Source organism: Sodiomyces alcalophilus, assembly GCF_042370955.1.
Source record: "Sodiomyces alcalophilus JCM 7366 unplaced genomic scaffold ACRALscaffold_1, whole genome shotgun sequence".
Classification (NCBI taxonomy): domain Eukaryota; kingdom Fungi; phylum Ascomycota; class Sordariomycetes; order Glomerellales; family Plectosphaerellaceae; genus Sodiomyces; species Sodiomyces alcalophilus.
Window position 1 is genome coordinate 9,326,060 of NW_027263532.1, and position 24,334 is coordinate 9,350,393.

Here is a 24,334-nt window from a genome sequence, read left to right on the forward strand (position 1 = left end):
TCATAGGGGCTCCCTCTAAGGGAGGCGCGAGGTTAGGAGTAGGTTACTATAGGGCCTAGGCGTTTATAAGACCGTTCGCGAGTTATTAAAGCAGCTCTTATTATTAAGCTATTTATTCTTATAAAGGACTAAGCGTTATATTAATAGCTTCGGTGATCCTTTTATCCGTCCACTTAGCTAGCTCGGCGGGGTTTATAGGACCGCCGCCGCCTAACAGCGCGTTCGTATCTAAGTCTATACTAATATAGCGCGTAGGGTTTACTAAACTCTAGCTATATAAGCGGCTAGTCATAGGTTAATCGCACTAAGTAAGGCCGAATAATTATATTAGCTAGAATTAAGGAAAAGAAAGGAAAAGGTTTATAGAGAAGTGCAGGAATTACTAGGTTTATATGAATCCGCGGTAAGGGCAGCGCGAGGTCCGAGCGTCGGATTTACGTGCTAATTAGCGGTTCCGGCCTTATACCGGAACTACACTTTCGAGGGGTTAACCCATAATAGCTACCTCGCTTATTATAATCGCTAGCCGGTTATTGGGTATAGGTTCGGCTTCCCTATCTACGCCGACTCGTTTGCTAATAAATAAAGTTCCCTGACCCGAATATTATTATTAAGGTTATTATATATAGCGTATATATTACTAACACGGGTATAAGCCTTCGCCGGCTTATTATCGGCCATTCGTTATTCTTTATTACTATAATAGTCCTTAGAATAATAACCCTTTTTACCGTAGTTATAGCACTTACCCGTAAAGGTATATATGCTAGGCTACGCTTATAAAGACTCTAGGCCCGAGCCCGATACCTTTTTACCCGTTAAGGGCGCCCCCTATAAGTCTGCCTTACCCAGCTTAGCGGGTATACGCCGATTAGTCGCCGGAGTGCTTCCCTGGCTTAAGCGACTATCCGAACGCTAGAAGTTCGATAGGGTCCTTTTATAACCGGTATCCGATCGCTTACTACTTACCCTCTCCATAAGGCTTATATTCTAGAATAGCTATACCTCTTAAGCTAGTATCACGGCCTTATCTAACTCGGTTCTCTGCTTTTATATTTTATCCTTAATATATAAAGGTAGCCGACTAAAATAGTTATAGGCACGCTCTTCGCTTCCGCTTATCTCCTAGCCTAATAGCCTATATAGGTTATCCTACTATTTCAATAGTTTTATCGGCGTTATATCGCCGGTTATTTATAGCTTACGAAGTTCGTTACGGTAATAGTACCGTTATATATCCTAGCATAAATACTTTTACCGAATAAACGCTATTAAGTCGCTTTAATTCGGGTTAGCGATCTTCTTAGTATAGTACCTTTAGGATATTTAGAAGGTATATTCGAACTTCGTTTAAGCCTATTCGATCTACTATAATATTAGGGTATTAGGTCTAAACTAATTCCTAGCCTTAATCGCTACTAACTAATCATCGATTCCTATAACTATAGATAACTCTTTAATTAGCTTATAATTATATACCGGCGGTTTTTCGTAATCGAGCCAGGGCGCTAGTCGTTTAGCGAGCTTCTCTATAATTACTCGATTAATCTCGTTCTGTTACTAGAGATACTACGAAAATATCGTAATTAACGCCTCTTATATCGATATCGAGGGGTCGACGACGGATCGCCGATCGACCTACGAACCACTATCTCTAGGACTAGGTATAACCGGCGTATCCGTTAACCCCTTATTTTCGTTTTTATCCGGTCCCTGCTTAGGCACCGTTATTATTAGTTTAGGCAAGACGGGCGCCTTTTACCTAGCGTCCGCTTCGCTAGCTCCCCCTAGGGGGATGCTCGTTCCTTAAGTCCTTCTTAGTGGTATCTTCGGCCTAACTACCTTAAAGGTATAGAAGCTAAAGAATTATAATAAAAGGAAAGTCCGTAGACTTTAATTAAGGAAAAGATATTATAGAAAAGGCCTAATAGCTTAGTATCGCAGAGTAATCATAGTCTATTCGTTAACTAAGCGCTGACTTTAAACTAAGACTTTAACTTAAGGGATTAAACTAATCCCTTAACGCACGTATAGAGATAGGTTCGGGTCGGTGGTCCGTGCGCGGTTATCGGTCCGACTATATGCGAATAGGTCTGCGATTATCTCGTTATAGATATATTAGGGTTTTGCGTGTAAAGAGTAAAGAGACGTTATAAGATACTTAAAAACAGGATCAACTAATAGGTTAAATTAAGAGTTAAATTATTCGCTAAACCTCTAAGTCAGGAGTTTATCTTTACCTATCCTTTTTTATAGATAACTAGAGCTTCTCTCCTGAGAACCTCGAAGAATCCCCTTAAAGACACCCCTAAGACTATAATCCCTCCGCTAGTAGTCCACCCTATTATACTATACTAAGTCAGTCCAGATAGTACTAGTCCAGGAACCCACTCGGCCACCTATTTCCCAATATAGTAACCCTATCTAATCTCCTTCGTGACTATTAAAACATATTATCTCCTCCTACTTTGGCTATCCCTGACTTTAATAAATTATGCCCGTGATACCCGGATCTAAGAAGAAATCCCAGAAGTCAGTTCTTTATATACTCGCGCAATAAGCAGTAATCCTACCGATCTACGAATTCAATAGCTTTTACTTGATTTTCCTATCTTCCGCTGGAATAGCCTACTACTTATAGCCTAATTTATAACACTTTATAATTGAAACACAGTAATAACTAGGCGTTGTTTAATATAATTGATAAGCGCTTAGCGAAGAGCGGGGCGTTAGCGACTGATAGACAAAGACACTTTAAGTTTAATATAACACGAGCCTACCCGATATAAGGGAGGACACTTATATCCCTCGTGCCTAGTTAGGATAGAGGGGGGATTAGCCTATAGTTATTATATCCCGAAGAAGGGGGGGGAGAGTGGGGGAGGGTAATATAACGAGTTACCCCTTAGAATATAGAGTTTCAGTATAAGGCCAGAAATGCTAATAAGTGCGTAGGTCCTATACTCGGCCCACGAGTTGCCCTAATAACGGACTTATATAAACTTAGTATACCCTGCGCTACTTTATAACACTTTCCCTATTCTTTTTTAGTTCCAGATAATACACTGACTCTGCCTTACTTATTACGATTAACCTATAAGTAGATGCTTATATATGAGTATACTATAGTCGTCGGTTTGTCTCTATATTGGGTTAGCCGGCTTTATTAATTCCTTCCTTAAGTAAAGGTGGTAGTAGCTCTTATTTTACTATTTATAGCTGCTATATCTCACAGGCTCTAAAAATAATAATTAGGTTAATTAAAGGTCTTTGGGCCTCTGCCCTTGTTCTTAGTTTTCCTTCTTTCAACCCTTGTTTTTAGTATTATAGGCTTATCTCTCTAATCTATCCGCTCTTATAGCCCCGTACTATCGCGGATTCGATTCGGTATTATAGCTACTAATATATCATAGCGTGGTTATTAAAATTAAGTTATTTTCTATGCGGGTTTAATTATAAGTGGCGTTAAGGGGGGTATTAAATAGTGTTAGGATAAGCTAATAGACTGAGTAGTATTTAAGCTTTCTAGAGTTAATAAATATAATATTCTAAGTAATAATAGTCGTTAGGGTATCGCGGGGAGCCTGTTGTAATACTAGGCTTTGTTAATAATTATACCTATAATAAGTAATAATTATAATAATTATGAGTATAATATCTAAGTTAAAATACACAGTATATAGTTATAGCTATATAACTAGGCGTCTACTTTATAACCAGCTTAACCTATACCATTTTACTATACGTATTATACGTGTATATACTTGGCTTATAATATATATTATATATTAAATATACTAGGTATTATAAATACGATATCTTAGTTATTACTTTAAGCTAATAACGTGGCGTGATAACCGTCGCGTAGGCTATTAACGTAACAGTCGCCACCCAATCTTCCAGGGTCTTTTGCCAGCCCCGGATCCAGAAAGAAATCCTAGAAGTTAGCTATTTACACGTTTTACGAAACAAGCAGTAATCCCACGGATCTACGAATTTAATAGCTTTTTACTTAATTTTCCTCTCTTCCGCGCATACAGCCTACTACTTATAGCCTAATCTATTAAAAGGCTATAAGCCCGGGTTAGTAAAGAAGGAAATCTACTCTTTTCTACCCTATTATTCTATTCGAAATACCAAAAAGACTCCTGCCTTTTCAGGCCATCCCTTTATCCTCCCCCGGTCGTAGATCCTTGTCTCCGACTGTACGAAATCCCTTTATCTCCCGAAGACAGCTAATCGAATCGAACTGTTTATACCAGTACAACGGTTCAAAGCTCTTTGCTCTTCCTACTACGGTCGCTAAGAGCCGTTCCAAGAGCCTAGCTCTTTATTCTAGACCGGGAAGAACCACACGATCGGAATAAGACTCTTTATCACGATCGGATATACTATTCCTTTGTTTTACGAAGGGCTTTTTGAAAAAGAGAGAAATAACGAATACGTGGATTAAACGTAACTGCTTTTACACTTATTATAGCTCCACGAATAATAGCTATATTAATTAAGCTACTTAACCTACCGCGCTGCCTACAGAGCATTAAAGAAAAATTACAAATTACAAATTACATTACAAATTACATGTAATGTAATGTAATTTATCCGGAAAAAATTACATTACATGTAATGTAATTTGTAATGTAATTTATTTTTAAAAAATTACATTACATTACATTACATTACATGTAATTTGTAATGTAATTTTGTAATGTTAGGGGAAAAATTACACTTTTTTTATATATAGATTAAGAGGGTATTTTAGGATATATAGTATATACAATACTATATATACTACCCTAGGACTATACTAAGTAATATAGACTATATATCAGAGTATAAGTCCTTATATTTCTATATATATATAGTAAAGGTATAGAGTTATAACACTTAATATATAAATATATATCCTATTTAATATACTTTAAGGGGATATTATAAGCTTAATAAGAATATAGGACTAATATCTTTACTATAGTCTTACGCTTTAGGGGGCTATCTCTTTAATACCTTTAAATATTAATATTACACTATCTTTAAGTATTAAAATACTAGTATTATAATATTAATACCTAGATATAAGTACTTAATTAAAGTCTAGCTTTCGTATAGTAGTTTTATAGTATCTATAGAAAATAACTAATTTAATAAAGTTTAATTAGCTATTATATAGTATATATATCAGAACTAACTTACTATAGTAATATACTCTATATAATATTATAAAAGGCTACTATTAGAGTAACTTTACTTCGAGACTACTAAAATAGGATTATATAAGCCTAGGGCTAAGGAAAGTCTAGATTCTGTAATTACGGTATAATATATTACAGTCAAGATATAATCTATAAGTTTAATATAAAACCGTAGATTAAAAATGGAAGTATAATAGGTACTAAAGTGATTAGAATTAGAGTGAATTAAGTTGATTAGTATTCGATAGTATTTAATAATAACTATAGAATATACTAGCTAACTAGGAAAAGAAGACAGATAGAAACAGAGGGAGACGTAGCAGGTATATATATCTTTATGCTCCTGATTCTTCTATCTCTAGCTATATAATAGTTATTAATAGCAGATATTACTATAATATACAGTATATATATAATAAGTATAATTAAGTATAAATATAAATATATACGGTAGTATATATACTATGTCTAGTAATATAATTATATTAAACATTAAATAGTAAATACTTACTATCTTAGATATAAAAGCATTTACTAAGCTATTATACGTCTAAGTATTATAGACTCGCTATATAAAATACTATTACTACTTAGGAACTAATAGTCCAAGTATTCAAGATGCTATTGTCTGAACCTTAGTAGAATATATAGTAAAGGTCTCTATAGCTAGCTAGAAACAGAAACCTATTATTGGTTATAAGGTATAGTTGATTATACTACGGAACTTAGTTACTCTAACTAGGATAGTACTAATAACACTAGATACTATATGCTACTAGTTATACTTATATATATATACTAATATATATCTTATTTACTATATTATATATATACTAAATATTAATAAATAACATAAATAAAATATTTAATTAATACTACTAGCGATATACTTATATACTTATATTAATAATGTCAGTATATTAGATACTTATTATATATATATATATATAAAATATAATACGAGCGATATAAACTTAATGATTTGAATATATATTTATAGAGGAATATATATAAGAAATTAATCTAAGCTCTAGCAGTATTACCTTATTTAGCAGAGGTAAGTATACTAGGTAGAGAAGTACTATCTTATAATGGAAATTAATATATAGACTAAAAGAATAAGATATCGTTTTATATATTTTTATCTTAGTACGTTAAGGTAGTCTAAAAACTAATATATATATTAGAACTACTTTTGATTTAATGTTAATATATCGGGTTATTCTATATTTATAACTATATTATTTATTCTTATTTTTTAACTCCTAATAGCCTTAGCGTATATAATATTTCAGGAATAGATATATAAGATTATAAAGGAATATTATACTACGTGAATATACGTATTATAGAACTATTAGAATTATAGCTAAGTGGATATTATATAAGCCAGTAAAAAGACATAGGATTAAATAAAAAACAGTAATAAGACCAATTCTAAAGCTACGCTATATAAATCACCCCTTTTAAAATCATTAAGTTATACTATAGGCTTTAAGACTAATAGTTCTAATGCGGGAAATATAATATGATTCTATAAATTACATAATATCTATATATAGTAATAGCTATTTATAAAACGAAGCAACTCTATAATAGTCCTAGAATAAAGGCAACTATTATCATACTAGGTATACGTCTTTCTATATAAATAAGGGTAATAAGACGATCGCAGAGCCATCGGTATATAATTAGACCGATAGCCAGGTATAGACTACTAATCCGAACCTATATTGTTATAAATATTAAGAGATATAGTTTAATACCTTAAGTTAAAGTCCTATTTAAAGGTTAGCGCTTAATTAATAATAGTATAACGACTACTCTACGATTCTAACCTATTAAGCCTTTTCTATGATATCCCCTCCTTTACTAAACTCTATAGACTTTCCTTTATTATAATAAGTTTAATAATCTATAAGGCTTTATTTAATAAAATACGTAGTTATATAAACTAGACTTAGGCTATGACTTATTAACTAGATTTATAGGTTTTATAACTATCTTATCTCTTATAATAAGATTACTATTATATATTTATATATATAGATAGTTTATTTAAATTAGGAAACTATTAATAAAGTATAGTTGCCTAGAATAAATACTATAGCCCGCTATTATTAAGCTATTCTAATTATTATAACTTATATTAAGAGATATCTCGGATAATGTTATAGCTTTATATAAAGTGTTTATAGTACTTAGTATAAGAATAGATAGTTATAGGAGTATCTTAAGCTACATTATATAGAATATATACTATTAAAACTATCCTTATATATATATATCTAATTATAAATATATATAGTATATTAGAGCCTATTTAGAATATAGAAGATATACTAATTTAACTCGTATATATCGTTTAATATATAGAAAACCTATACTGAGAAAAGTGTAATTTTTCCCCTTATATTACAAAATTACATTACAAATTACATTACATGTAATGTAATTTATTTCGGAAAAATTACATTACATGTAATGTAATGTAATTTGTAATGTAATTTTTTTAATGCTCTGGCTGCCTATAATAACAGGATATCGTAACGTGGTATATAAGCTTTTAGTAAAAAGTCCGCCTATAGAAATCCTATTATTCGCTTAGTACGAGCATCGCTTTTCTTCGTGCTGCGAGCTCTATAAATAGCTTCACTATTCCGATCCACTTTTAGACCCACTTTTAGAAGCTAGGCTAATCAGAATTAGACCTTTGGCTCGGTATTCTTTGTTTCTGTCCTTTATTAATAACCTAACAAAGAAAAAGCAATAAAGAAAATAATAAAAATAAATCGTTAAATAACTCAGTCAATTCTGACTTAAATAAATAATCAAAACTATCGTTCTGCTATATAAAAATAGCTTGATAAGAGACTATCAAAGAGCTCTCCGTCTAGAAGCCATAACGCAGTTCTATAACTAAGAATAATAATAATAATAATAATACTAACCTTAATATTAATTAGTTAGTAGAAAAGATTTATAAAATATAAGCAGAAAATAATATTAAGCTTAATCTAAATTTCTGTGTTAATAGCGGGGCTACGGCGTATATAATAATAAATAAAAGACTCTTTTCCACTTATAATACTAAAGAAAGAACTATTCGTTAGGGTTAGGCAAAAGAAATAAAAATATAAGGTAAAGGAGACTGTGTTATAAAATTCAGGGATACTAGGAAACTTCTGCTTTTAAAATAGTGCCTTTATATACCGGAAATAGGCACGAATATTATTAGTCTCTCTCGTCTTAATAGTAAAGCTCGCGGTCTTACTAGAAACAAAAAGCTCTTATTATTTAATAATAAAGAGCCCCTCTTTCTTTATATGACGGCTCTGATTAATAACGGGCTATACTAGGCTGCAGCACGGGCACTGTCGTACGGGGGGCCTAAGTCTCTGAAAATAAATACAATAAATACAAAGAAACAGCCCCAAAAGGGTTTTATACCAAAGAAACAGCCGGGAGACTCAACTAGAAAAAAGAGGTTTCAAAGGTTCAAAGAACAGGTTTCAAAGAAACTAAATAAACAAAGAAATATTAGAAAGGAGTTAGTTAAACCTTAATAAAGAAGTAATATAATAAAGAAACCTTAACCTCTTTAACCTTAAAAAGAGCTTTATAAACAAAGAGACCGTAATAACCGTCGAAGGACTACCTCGATACCTAAGAACATAACGCTATGGCATAACAGGATAGGTTATATTAACCCTATTACCTTAAAATATCTCTATACTAATACTCTTTAAAAGGTTTATAGTATAACTAACAAAGAGTTAACTAAAATACAGAGCTGTGATGCCTATAAAAGAAGCAAGTCTATTACACTTACGAATAAAGATTCAGTTACTAAATATAAAGACTTTTCCCATTTAGAAAAGGTTCAGATAGACCTTTATAGACCGATTAAACCTCTTTCTTATAATAAAAAGCGTTAGATTTTATTTATACTAGACCGTTCCGCCCGGTTTCTATAGGCATAACTGCTCTTAAATAAGTCTGAAACGACGGTTGTAACAGCAATAAAAGAGTGGAAAGCCCAGGTGGAAAATAATAATAATAATAATGATAATAATAATAATAATAATAATAATAATAATAATAATAATAATAATAATAATAATAATAATAATAATAATAATAATAATAATAATAATAATAATAATAATAATAATAATAATAATAATAATAATAATAATAATAATAATAATAATAATAATAATAATAATAATAATAATAATAATAATAATAATACTATCGAGATTCTTGCTATCTTAATAGATAGTAAGAGTGTAAAGAAGCTCGCTAAAAACCCTGAATTTCATAAACGAGTAAAGCATATTAACAGGCAGTATCACTACTACAGGCAACAACTTTATAATAATAATATAAAAGTCATATATATTAATACGAAATTTAATATAGCTGATATAATAACTAAAGGTTTAGTAAAGGAGACTTATAATAGTCTTTGCGGCTATATAAACCTAGGTCACAAGGACGATACGTTGTCTGAGTATAATTTCCCGCCTTATAATAATATTAAAGAATTAAAATACTAGATTTTAATACTTAGTATTCTTAGTTCTTTACAAGGGGGTATAACTAGGTTTTTTACCTTCGGGCCTTCCGAGATGTTAAAGGTTTTTAGGAAATTTCCTTTAACTTATAATATACTATAATAATAATAAGGGTTTTGAAAATTTCCCTTGAATTTAAAGATATTACGGGTTAACCCCGTGGAGATAATCCGGTAGAGCACCGGATCTTCCGACCAATCACATCGCGCGTCTAGTAGGTCGCCGCGATATTATATTTGGGTCGTAAGCGCCTATAGAGATTTCTCCTTTTCCTCCTTTTCTCCTTAGCTTTAGATAATTTAATTATTCGGCCTTACTCTATAAATAGCTTATAACTAGCCGCTTATATATCTAAAGCTTAGCGAAACCTATACGCTACGCCTATAGAGATAGATCACTAGTTCGATCCACCTCCCGGCGCTCCGTCACGCCTAGCGGGCGAGTCGCCTAAGGCTACGGAGTAGAGGAGGGAGATTATTAACCCTTTATAGACTTAGGTCGCCACCTTAACCACTCAGATCTAAGAATAACAGAACGCTATTAATTAACTATTATAAGCGATATAAAACTAATAATATATAGCTACGCCGCGCCTAACCACCCTATTAAAGGAGGTTATATAAGGCTCCTAAACGCCTACCCCGATATATATATCTAACCCGACACCCTCTACGAACCTATAAACCAAAGCACTCCCACTATTATAAAAGTTTAACGGAAAACGCTTAGAGTATACGAGCTAGTTATCCGAAATACGCGAGAAGCTCCCATTAGATTAACACCTCTTCTAGAGCCCTTATAAGAAGTGGTACTTTATTAACGCCTATCTAAATAAAGCCCCTCGCCGCCTTATCGCCTCCTTCTAGGTAGCGGGCGCAACCGATAGTTATTACGACCCTAAAGACTTCCTTAATTACCTTAATCGTATATATAAGGATATTAACGAATAACCTCGTATAGCTAACGCCCTATAAACGTTATAATAACGCGAAGACTAAGTATTCGGTAATTTCGTGCTGGCTTTAAATAATAGCTAGCTATTATAGGCGGAGGTTAATAGGATAACGCGGCGGAGATTATATTCCTAGAAGGAACTCTTAGTAATCGCTTCCGTGCCGCTCTTATTACTACAAAACTCCCGAATAATTACCATGCTTAGGTAGTAGAGGCATAGAGCATTACTTAGAGATTCGAAGCCCTCGCTATAAGGCCACGTTTTAGTTAAATATCCCGTAATAATAATAATAATAATAACTATACCCGCGATTACGATAATAATATAAAGATAGGAGGGGTTAATCGAGTATAGACTAAGAGGAAAGAGATAAGAGAGTGCTATAACTATGGAAAGAAGGGATACCTTACTAGGAAATACCGCTTAAAGAAGAAGGACGCCGAAGACTAAAAGGAGAGCTGCGTAGCTAAAGTCTTAGCCACCTTAGACGATAAGATAACCTATATAGGACTTATAGATAACGATAAAGACTTAGAAAAAGAATAGCTCTAGTACGAAAACGGGTACTAAAGCCTATTATAAAGGAATAAAGGGATTAAAAAGAGTTTATATTATAGTCGCGAAGTAGTTACTTAGCTTTTATACGAGCACGGATAAATAAGAAGCTAATTACCGCTCTCGTAGATACTAAATATAACTATTAGGCTATTATAAGCGAATATCTTATAAAGTCCCTCCGCCTCCCGTTTAAAGTCCCTCCGCCTCCCGTTAATCGATAAGACTAAAAGACCCCTCTTAGGGTTCTCCGACACTATAGGGTCCACTAAGAGTTCCGGTATCGCCGTATACGATCTCGAGATTAGTGGATATATATAACGATTATTCGCCTATATAATACTAGGATTAGATTACGATATATTCCTAGGAAAACCTTAGATAGAATATAACGATATCACCTATTATATAAAAAGGCGTCGCCTTTACCACGGAGTGGCTTAGATTAATATCCGACTCTAGGGCGAAGAAAAGCCCGATAATATTAAAGCTATTCGCGGAGCTTAAGTCGTGACCGGGTTAGTATTTACCAGTATTATATAACGGTTATAAAGGAAGTAACGGTTTAAAAAAGAGGAGCTAGCGCTTTACGCAGTTAGTATTAAAGATATCGATAAGGCCCTCCGAGGCAAGTCTCTAGTCGATCCCCGAACGTATATTCCGGAGGAGATCCTGTAACGATTTCCTGACTTATTCTCCGATTCGTAAATAAACCGCCTTCCCCCTTATCGACCGGGGGTAGACTATAAAATAAACCTTATATAAGCGCCTAATAGTAAGGAGCTAGAACTGCCCTAAGGCCCCCTTTATAATATATCTAGAGAAGAACTGCTAGTTCTATAAAAGACCCTTACCGACCTAATTAATAAGGGGTTTATATAAGCTAGTAGTTCGGCCGCTAGAGCTCCTATTCTATTTATAAAGAAGCCGGGGGGTAGGCTACGATTCTACTACGACTACCACGCTTTAAATACGATTATATAAAGAGACCGCTACCCTCTCCTATTAACTATAGAGATACTCCGAAACCTAGAATAAGCTAAGTAGTTTATAAAACTCGATATAGTTACTATATTCTATAAGATCCGAATAGCCGCCGGCTATAAAGCGAAGATAGTATTCCGAACCCGATTCAGCTTATTCGAATAGTTAGTATACCCTTTTAGACTTAGCGGCGCCCCCGCGTCCTTTTAATAATATATTAATAGGACACTATAGCGTTACCTTAACGATTTCGTTACCGCCTATATTAACGATATCCTAATCTACTTAAGTAGATCCCTACGCGACTATAAGAAGAAGGTTAATATAGTACTATAATCGCTAAGCGACGCAGGGTTAACGCTTAACCCAGCGAAGTATAAGTTTAGCGTAAAGACCGTAAAGTATTTAGGGTTTATAGTCACCGCCGGTTAGGGTGTTTTATATAACCCCGATAAGCTTAAGGCGATCCGAGAATAGGAAGCCCCGACCTTAGTAAAAGGAGTCCGAAGCTTCTTAGGCTTTATAAACTATTACCGTATATTCGTAGAGAACTTCGCCTATATTATGGCCGCCCTAATAAGACTAATAAAGACGGATCGAGTATTCTCCTAGGGTCCTAATAAATAAGCGGCCTTCGAAGAAGTTAAGAAGCGGTTCTAAGAAGAACCGATCCTACGGTAATAGGTCTTAAGTAATAAGACCTTTATAAAAGCTAACTGCTCGGGATTCGTACTACGGGGTGTATTAGTTTAAGAAGACGAATAGGGATATTATTACGTGGTCGCCTATTACTTAAGGCGACTTATAAGAGCCGAGTATAACTACCCTATCTATAATAAAGAGATATTAGCGATTATAAGCTACGTGATATATTAGAGAGTAGAGCTCCTAAGTTATAATCGCTTTATAATCCTATCCGATTATAAGGCTCTAGAATACTTTATAATAAAGAAGATACTTAATAAAAGATAAAGCCGATAGGCTAGTAAGCTAGCCTAGTTCGACTTTATACTAGAATACTATAAGGGTACCGATAACTATACTATCGATAGTCTCTCGCGAAGGGAATAAGACGAACTAAAAGACTTCTCCGATAAATAGGAATAGGTATAATATATATAGTTAATCCTAGAGACCTTAATCCCCTTAAAGATCCGCCTCCTTCGCGAATACCTATAAGTATTCGAAGCCGATAACGAATTATAATAGCTATAGGACGCTATAGTAGAAAAAGATAATTAGTATCGCTAAGCTATATAAGCCGTATTTAAGGGCGATTAATAGTTTCCTCCTTAATTAGGTCTCCGAGCTTAGATTATCGAATATAAGACTACCTTTTAAGGATTATTAATATTCCGAGATCGCTTATAGGTACTAGGAGCTTAAGAAGGGAGTATATTATAAACGCGAGTAATCTAATCTATATACGACTCTATAATTAGAGGCTATCTAGGATAAGATAATATAATTACCCTTATAGCGAGACGCTTTTTCTAGCCGGGAATAAACCGAGATATATATAGGTTTATATATAACTACGATATCTATAACTAGAGCTATGCATAGAGGAACGCTTAATAAGGACTCTTAAAACCGCTCCCGATTCCTAAACGAATAAGGAGTAACCTATTAATAGACTTTATAACGGATCTGCCTCCCGCTAAAAAGAAGAAGTATAGGTACCTTTAGGTTATAACTAATTAACTTATAAAGGCTATTACCCTTAAAGCGATAGACTTTATAAAAGCGGAAGCGTACGCCGAATAGTTCCTATACTATCACTTTTATTTCCACTATATACCTTATATCATTATAAGCGATAAAGGTTCTAACTAAATAAATCGCTTTTAGCGATACTTTTATAAATTAGCTAAAATCGAATAATAATTAAGTATAGCTTATTACCCCTAGACCGATAAAGCCACCGAATAAACGAATTAAAAAGTATAGGCATACATCTAAGCCTTTATTTACTACGCCTAAGATAATTAGAATAAGTTACTACCCGCCGCCTAACTAGCGTTAAATAACCAGGAGAGCTTTACTACTAAGATAAGTCCGTTCTTCTTAGAACACAGATACTATATCAACCCGATCCAGATTCACAAAGAACTAAGTAGCGATACTCGGGAGTTTATAGCCTATAACCTGCTCCGCCGCCTCTAAGAAGCCGCGGAGTTCGCCTAAGCCTTAATAGTAGCTATATAGCTATAACAGGAAGAGTTAGCGAATAAGCGTTATATCCTTACTAAACGGCTTTATAAAGGCGACCTTATATAGCTCTCGCTTATAAACTATTCCACTTTATAACCGTCGCGTAAATTAAGTTAGCTATACTAGAAATATAGGGTTACTAAGGTTATTAACCCGTATATTATAGAACTAGATATACCTTCGAATATATACCTAAGGTTCTATATAGACCTTCTACGATATACAAGCGAAGACCCGCTCCCTAGTTAAACCTTATATAACCCCTAACCCGGACCGATTCGTGATAGTCTAGAGGAAAACGAATAGATAGTAGAGGAAATCCTATACGCTAAGAATAGGAAGGTAGGCAGAGGCGTGGTAAGGGAGGCGTTAGTAAAGTAAGAAGGATACGCCTAGATATCTTAGGAACTAATAGAGTCCCTATAAGAATTAACCGCCCTAGACCGCTATAAAAAGAAGTATAGCCCGATTAAAGTTAATAACGGACTACGCGAACGTTATAAAAAAAAGAAGGGTTATAGGAAAGGCGGTAAGGATTAAATAAAGGTTAGAATAATAGTAAAACCGTCTATATTAATTAAATCGGGGCGGATAAGCCCCGCCCCTAGCTACCGGGTTTAGGCGTCGAGATTAACGTCGTTACGAATATCCTTATAACTATTAACGCTTTCCGTGATAATAGGAGATAACGTAAACGCCGCGACCTTAGCCTGCCTATCCGCCTTCTTTCCCTTAAAGGACTTAACGTCCTTTACCTTAACTATACCCCCCACGATATTCTCGACTATTTATAGGAACCAGTTAAGCCGGCGTAGGCCTTCTACCCTTATAAAGGTAATCGTTATACTAGGAATAAGCGTAACGATAATAGGAGGGGCTATAATAGGTATAGGTCTACCTGCTATAATATAGGAGTCCCGGCGGGGGGGGAGAGGCGGTGGCTTATACCGATAAGCGAGGCTTATTAGTACCAGAGTCAATAAGCGTTAAGATAGGCTTATCCTCCTATAAAATACTAAAGATCTTTTTCGAAACCCCGGATACCTTTTAAAAAGCTAAATAAGCCGCTATAAGCGCCTTTATCGCCTTAGGGCTATAAAAGGGGTTATTATTAACCACCTTCACCGCCTCTAAGAGTGCTACTAATAAACTAGTTATTCTAGGCGGAGGAGGAATATATATATAACCGCCCTTTAAGTAGTTATAGTATTTAGGATCGGGTATCCTTACTCTAGGTCCTAACTAATCACGGTAGCGCCGCCTATCCTAGCTATTAATAATTACCTTTATATAAGCGAAGCAAAAGACCGAACGGGTCCCTCTAGGAGGATATTTTATTCCACGAGCGCGCTTCGTAGGGCTCTTAACCACTATAAAAGCTTCGCCCGCGGAACGCTTACCCTTAGCCTTAGCGGCTTAGGCTAGCTAGGCGCGGCGGTCTATAACCGAGGCAGGAGTGGTGATCTCCTTACTAGCTAGGGCGGGAGCAGGTACCTCCTCGCCGGTATTATTATTATTATTATTATTAGCCCCCTATATTATATATATAAGTTAGTAAACGTTACGCGAGGCTTATAAGAAGAACGAGAAGACGTACCTTAGGGGCCGGTGATAATCCTAGAAACTTAAATATCTTCTAGAAAAAGAGATAATAGGTTAGGATAATAAAACGGCGTATAAAAAGGTAGTAGGCGATAGAAAACGTATTACTAATAGTAAAGGATATTCTTAAAGAAAAGAAGAAAAACAGAATAACGGAGGTAACGGTAAAGTTAGTATTATTAATAAACGAGTTATATAGTCAGGGAAGGTACGTATATTAGTTCCTTATATAGAAGGAATAATCCTATAACCCGTCTATAAATAATAATAACGTCCTTATATAACACGTTAATTAACCTTATAACTATAAAAAAAGCCCGCCTCGAGTACCCTTTAATAAATAAAAGGGTTATTTAGGGTAAAGGAGCTACTAAAGGTCGTTATTTAATCGATAAAGGCATGTTATTTAATTAAATAATAACGCTTTACTAATACACCGAAAATTGATGGCTTACTAAGGGGAGGAGGGGGGTAATACTACGGGTTAACCCCGTAGAGATAATCCGGTAAAGCACCGGATCTTCCGACTAATCATATCGCGCGTTTAGTAAGTCGCCGCGATATTATATTTAGGTCGTAAACGCCTACAGAGATTTCTCCTTTTCCTTCTTTTCTCCTTAGCTTTAGATAATTCAATTATTCGGCCTTACTCTATAAACAACTTATAACCAGCCGCTTATAAAAAAAGAGGTTTTTTTTATTTTTTCCTCTATATATTCTAGTCTTAGATAGACTAGGATTACTACGCTATAATATAACATAACTATAACTATAACCTGACTAAGCTACACTTATTATATATAAGTCAGCTTATATGGGGGTGTTAATATTATACCCATAATAAGTAATAAACATAATAATTATAAGTATAATATCTAAGTCAAAATAAACACTATATAGTTGTAGCTATATAACTAGGCGTCTACTTTATAACCAGCTTAACCTATACTATAGTACTATACGTATTATACGTGTATATACTTGGCTTATAATATATATTATATATTAAATATACTAGGTATTATAAATACGATATCTTGGTTATTACTTAAGCTACTAACGTGGCGTGATAACCGTCGCGTAGGCTGTTGACGTAACAGTCGCCACCTAATCTTCCAGGGTGTTTTGCCAGCCCCGGATCCAGGAAGAAATCTTAGAAGTCAGCTCTTTACACGTTTTACGAAACAAGCAGTAATCCTATGGATCTACGAATTCAACCTTTTTGCTTGATTTTCCTCCCTTCCGCGCGTACAGCCTACTACTCGTAGCCCAATTCATTAAACGGTTTCGAAGCTAACTGCCGTTAAGATACCTCCTTAGGAGTGAAAAAAAAAAGAAATGGGAGAGGGGAAATGGGTAGTAGTATAAGCCTGATATACTATGCAAGCTCTTGTATATATCCCTGTAGTCCCGCGGCAAGGACGTGGCTTAGAATACTATAAATATCCTTAGTTACCTTCGCTATACTTAGAGGCTTAGGTAAGGGATATTTATAAAGGGGCCATTAGAAGTGATAAGTGTTATATTTCACGAGCCGTAGTAAAAGATACAGTACAATAATAATCAAAAGATATAGGTTATAGTGGTCGAGGTTATAACATTAAATATACGTCTTCGGCACGTGGATATATATATATTCGCTAGCTTTAAGAGGCGTAGTAGATAGGTTAGATTAAAGCTAGCTACGTTATAAGCGTGGAAATCGTTATAGATAGATTAATAAAAGCCTTATATAACGAGAAATTCATTAGTTTTATAAAATAAGTTAGAATAGTGGATAGATTATGATAAGCCTATATAAATAAGCTAAGAAAGATCTTATAAGCGTATTTAGAGGAACTAAAAGACTAGTATAATGGAAGATATATATGTGTCTAAATAGAGGAAGATAGAATAATAGGCAACGCTTATAGATACCTTTTACTAGGTGACTATCGAGTAATTGTTTAGTTAGAGGGTTATAGTATATAAACTAGACTAGTTAGGACCTGAACAGGTTATTATAGTCGAAAAGTGGATATACGCTATCTATAGGATTTAAAGCAGATTTTGCTTAGCGAATATATCGCTCTATTAAGTTGATTAAATTAATAGATCTACTATAGTCTATATACACCGGGTTTATATAGTAGACAAAGCGTTTGATTATGACTACGCTTATTCCGACTAGGGCATTTATTTATTCCAACTAGGGCACCACTTTTATAGCCGAGGCTAGCCGCTTACTGTGATGGACTTTTTATTTATATATACGTTTTAGAATTAATTACTTTAATTACTTTAATTAAGCTATATCGCTCGGATCGTCTTTTTACCCTTAGATACGGTCGTTAATTAACTATAGTAAGCTATCTTCCTATAACTTAATTACGCGCCCTGTCCCAGCTCTTGTTATAGCCTGCGGATAGCCTTATCCGTTCCCGACTATTATTTAGCCGGGACTGGGTTGCCTGTTACGGAATTTGTGTTCGATTAACCCCGACCCCTCCCTCTACGTTATCTGTGCCTTTGACTTTAACCCCGACCCCGAGGGTAATCACGACCTTATTGTTGTCTCTATTATTACTTCGTATTCATTATGTTATTATTGGTTTAAGAACCGGGCGGCGAACGCGCTATGTCGATATTATTAGGTGTTAAAGATAGATAGATAATTATAAAGGATAAAAAAGTTAAAATCGTGGTTATATAATCTAATTAATATAAAAAGTTATAATCGTGGGCGGCTAGCACCGGCTATGAAAATAGTGCCCTAGTCGGAGTGAACTAATGCCCTAGTCCGAATAAACGTATTCTTAATTATAATTACCCCCTAACTAAGACTCTAATAATAGGCCTATACAATTATTATCTATTTATAAGGCGAATATATATTATAGGGTATAATAAAAAGCACTTTCTAATATTTAATAAATTATTAACGTTAATAGGTTAATAGTATAAAAAATAAGAAGATATATTAGTATCTGTTAGTAGCATACTTTACCTATCACTTACTAAGCACCCACTATAATCTTTTCTAGTACTACACGAATACACGAGCGTTCTAATAAAAGGTTTGATTTTAAGTATATTCGTTTCCTTAAGGGTAAGGATATTCCGACTAGGGTCTATATATTAGCAGCTATTATAACTGCCCACGACCGTTAATTGAATTTCAATCCATTAATCCTGTAATCCTTCTATTAATCTATTAATCCGTTAATCCGATAACTCCCCTATAGAAATAAAAGGAAAAAAAGCCTCGGCAGCGTTAGGACGAGGCTATACGTCGAATTAAAGAATGGCAGGCAGTATAATAATAGTAATAATAATAATAATAATAATAACCATAGCCATAGCGTAAAAGAGGAGGAAGTCGAGGGCGCCGGCTAGGAGTATATAATATAAGGGCAAGAGGACGCAGGAGAGGTCGTGGTAAAAGCCTTTTAGCAGCGAATTATATATAAACCGATTCCGATACTATAAGTGGATAGCCTAATACTAATAGTGCGATTAAGCGGCTATAACGGGAGCTATAGTAGTAGTAGATAGAGGCAGTTAGTAGTCAATTAAATAATATAAAAATAAGCCTTTTATAGGTATTACCTATATAGATAAAGTTAAACCGATTAATAATAGAGCTATTATAACTGACTGCTTAATTAAAAATTCAATTAACGGTCGTGGGCAGTTATAGCAGCCGCTAATATATAGACCCTAGTGGGAATATCTTTTTGCCCTAGTCGGAATATCCTGACCCTTCCTTAACTACCTTATTACTCAGCTCAATCCCCTAAAAAGTCTAGAGCTGAAGGCTTTGAAATGACCCTTTAGGGATGAAAGGGTATGCCGTGGATGCCAAACTAGCTGGCTGATACCCATGCATAACCCTACCCGTTGGATCATCGTGTTCGGGTACGCGTAGAAGCTGATCACTCTCCCCTGAAGCGGCTGCCTCAAATGACTTCTGAACCTCCCTAACTCGGCGTCTGAACGTCAAACGGTCCAGGAATAATTGGTGGCGGGCCTCTTCCAGGCCCCGTCTTTCAGCCTGCAGCATCGTCTCCATCTCGCCAAAATATTTTAATTTTAATTCCAGCTTGTCCAACGTTACATTCGCCGCTGCAGACACTAGTCGAGTCATCTCTCGCTCCTCGTGAGACGCCAGCGCTGCACCTCGTGCCCCAATTGACGCGAGGGACGTGGATGCAACTGTGTTGGCTGTCCCCGCCTCCGTAGTATGAGGCGGAGCATCTTGCCATGAGTCAATTTCCATGGCGTCCATATCTCCAGCTGTGTCGTTGCTCTTGCCTTTGATCAATGTTCGAGGGTCCTTTCCTCCACCGTCAAGCTGGTTGCGAAGCCTGCGTTTTAACTTGCCAGCGGACTGTTGGGCCGCTGCCGCCGTGGTAGCGGGGTCCGCCAGGCCAGCCAAAAATCCAATCACAGACATGACGGGATTGTCGGCTTGATTGAAAGGCAGCTGCTTTTCACCAAGGTCATCAACATTGTTGAATTCCGAGTCGATATACTTGTCCTCAATCTCCAGCTGGAGAAAGCGCAGAACACATTCTTCCCGGGTCCGAGTCCCCACGTGATCAGCAATGTCTCCCCAGTCGTCGTCGAACCGCTCCAATCCCTCAAGCAGACGAATTGTCTCCGCATCGCTCCAGGGAGCCTCACGGTCACGGACAGTCGTGTACGTGGGGTTTGAAGCACGCGTGAAATCATTCTTCTCCAAGTTGCCTGGAATATGATTACCAATGTGGCAGCTCGGGCACACGTCAAACCTAACCTGCTTGCTGCTGTCCACGGGATTGTGATGATAGTAAAGCTTAGTACAGTCGATGCCGCAAACATGACAATTCACAATTGTTTTGTGTGCCTTTGACACTTCCTCTGAGCTGGAAGCTCCATTAGCTGTGGTGATCTTGGCATTAGGTGCATCGCTCGTAGTGATTATGCCGGTTGTTCTTGTGTGCCCGTGGAAGATATTGCGGCGGACCTCCGCCGTCGACTCCGGTGTACTCAGGCCTTTTGTGATTCTTTTCTCGCCATCATCACTCTGTTGGTCGCCTGCGGCTTTTTGAGCCGGCGAAGGCTTAAAGGCCTGCAGACCACGCGGCGTATCGCAAATGACTTTGAAATGACCAGTGTAAGGTGGACCGACATTCGACGGGCGGTTTTGGCCATCAACCTGGCACCATTAGCAACCGGGAATATTATTACTCTTTCAACCTCATTACAAGGATGTCCTACCTGGTAGTTGATGAGACCCCATTGCTCAAGGAAAGCATGCACACGCATGATAGCGCAAACATCCCCTGCCAGATTGCGTCGACAGGCGGTCATGGTGAGATACTCGGACGGATTGAGTCGGTAGGTATTGATCATGAAATCGCGGTAATCTTTATACGCAGCTGGAGTTTTACTGCGGTTCCGACTGTTGAAGAACTCAGGGACAGCCTTGCGCTCGATGTCATGAATTGTGTCCATGTCGAACCATGTGCTGTAACTAGGAAGAATGATCGCATGTGTCTGTGAGATAAGGTGCTCTCTGGCGGCCGTGTCTAGCGCGTCGCTTGAGCCTGTTGCTTGAACATCAGCGTCGTTCCCCAAATGAGTCTCCCCGCAAGCCGCCTCGCGATCCACATTATTGTTGTCTGTGTTCGGGGCATGGGGGGCACCTGGTGGGCTATCCGAGGTGCCTGGGCGAGCCGGTGTTATGATGTCTTGTTTGGAAAGAATGTCGCGTGTTAAGCTCTCCGTCATTCTGGCACCTGCGGATAATAAGGGGGTTAAGCAACGCATGCCTCAACCATGGACTTGACTGGCACTTACCTTCAGAAAATTCAGCGGACTCAGTTGACATGCCGGGTACAGGCTGTGCGGCTCCCTGGGCCGGATTTGGAGCCTGTCTGAATGAGACGGTATGGGCTGGTGTATCATCTTCCCCGGAATCGTTCATAGTGACTTGTGAGGAAGAGGTGGAAGACGGAAGTTCAAGATGGACAACTCAAGGCCGTGAATTGTAAGACCAGGATACTCGGACTGCAATGAGTCGCGTTCCACGAAGCCCGGTGTTTTGTACAAAATTAATAATAGTGAATCGGATACGCAGAATGCGGTGGAGCTAATATTACCGGTGAAAAAAAATTTAGTGTAGCTATAGGCTCTATAAATAGTGAATATAGTCCTTAGTTATCTTTAGATAACGCATAACTTATCGCACAGGCTGCCAAAAGCAGGTTCGGAATAGGTTATTCCGGGCCCGAAAGTAGGAGTGGACCTGCCGTAGGAATAAGGGCAGGACTCTAGCATAACGATCAGAGATTTCCATAGAGTCAATTAAATCAATAGATCGATCGCTTATTCTACGCAATTAAGTTATACGCTATTTATAATAATTAAGAGTCTTATTTTGCTTAATAACCTATTAACGCTCTTTATGCCGAGCTACTATAGCTATAACGATAACCTCTAATATAATTATTTATATAAGCCATAAAGACTAGGAGCTATAGTAACGCCCCTATAAAGTCAGGGCCCGTAGTAACGGAGTCTAGGACTTCCTACGCCCTAACGATCCAGTCCCTTAGCTATAGTAAGCTACCCGTCCCGAATTTGCCTCCTACGCCTTTATCGCTAATATTAACGGGCACTATACTAATATCTCTAAGCTAATAGCTATAGGTAAGGCCGCCTATACCGAAGACTACCGTCGATATAAAAAGGATCGTAAGGACTACGAGACCTATTAGAAGGGTATTAACGGTATACTTAAGTGGGTAGAAGAGTTTATCGTAGCGAAGAGACGGAAGGCCCTAATAAAAGGCACGACTCCTAAAAAGATCTTTATAGCCATATAAGCCGATACCGCGCTATATATTATAACCCGTATAAAGGACTCCTAAAAAGGCTACGACCTTTATAAGAATAAGCCGCCTACTAACCCAAGGAAGGTGGCCGCCTAGCTAGACGATTAGCAGGACCGGCTATAGGACTACTATAATATCGGGTATATAATAACCCCCGGGAGATTTAGATTAACGACTTCTTTAACACTATATAACCTACCCTAGGTAACTAGGTGGATATAAAGGAAGCAACGCTAGATCTTAAAACAGTAACGGTGATACCCTTATCGCGGAAGGGAAGAAGGCGGCGGAATAACTTAACGCGCTGCCTATACGAAGCCATAGAACTATAGCCTTCGCGGTCCTAAACCTAGGTAACGATAATAATAGGTTATAATAAGCCAGGAGGGCTAACCGGAGCGGAGCCTAGTAAGGCCGTATTATAAACGCTAAAGGAAAGTTAGCTAACCGCATAAGCTCTAAGCGTAGGCAATCCCTTTTTAATAAGGATAAATACCCCGCGTGCTACTATCGCGACCACGATCTATAGGGCTACTAGATCCTATTCCTAGAGTTAGCGCCGGAAGGTTTTTAAGCCAACGACTCTATTAGGAGGCTTATAAAGAAGTCCCTTAGGATAGACCGGGACCTATAAGGCGCCGTGAGGAAGATTAGGTCCTAAAATAAAAGGAAAAGGACCGCCGTCACTAATAATAATAACGAAATCGGTAGTAATATTAAAGCCACCGATAATAATAATAAAGTCGGTAGCAGCGGCGGCGATAATAATAATAATAATAAAGTCTTCGAAGAGGCGTGATTATATGCAGAAAAAAGGACCGCCAGCACCGATAATAACAATAAAGTCGGTGGCAATATCAAAGCCACTCATAATAATAATAAAGTCGGTAGCGGCGGCGGCGGAAGCGGCATAAAGCCACGCCGGCTAGAAACCCCGGCGGCCGCCCTCTTAGCCGCCGTATATCCTTTATAGCAGTCCGCGATATTAGACTCAGGTACTACCTCCCACGTTTTCTATAATAAAAGCAGATTTACGGATTATAGACCGGCCCGCCCTAGCAACGTTATAATCGTCGGCACTATAACGGTGTCGATTTAAGGATATAAAGACGTTATTATCATAATAAAAGGAACGGCCAGCCTGATTAAGTTCTGGCTAAAAGATATAGCCTACTATAAAGATTTTATCTATAACCTAGTCTTAAATAAGATAATACGTTAAAGCGGTTACTACTAGGATTAGGAGCCGCTAAACGATTATATACGCCGCCGTGACCGATTAATCCTTTATAAGCTAAGTACCCACTACGATTAAACCGTTATAAAGCTTTTTCTAGTTATTAATGCCCTAGCTACTACTCTTCTAGGTTAATAGTGTTCTGTCTTACTAGT

The 24,334-nt window shown here is 36.7% G+C and overlaps 1 protein-coding gene across 1 annotated transcript; it reads right to left on the minus strand.

Annotated features, from left to right (window-relative positions):
- Positions 1-19,689: 19,689 nt before the first annotated feature.
- ACRALDRAFT_1073292 (uncharacterized protein) lies at positions 19,690-22,155 on the minus strand. Its single transcript, XM_071018086.1, has 2 exons — positions 21,324-22,155; positions 19,690-21,261 (listed from the first exon to the last, which is right to left on the minus strand). Exons 1-2 carry the CDS (start codon positions 21,873-21,875, stop codon positions 19,867-19,869), a joined length of 1,947 nt encoding a protein of 648 aa, XP_070880252.1. The 5' UTR covers positions 21,876-22,155; the 3' UTR covers positions 19,690-19,866.
- Positions 22,156-24,334: the final 2,179 nt, after the last annotated feature.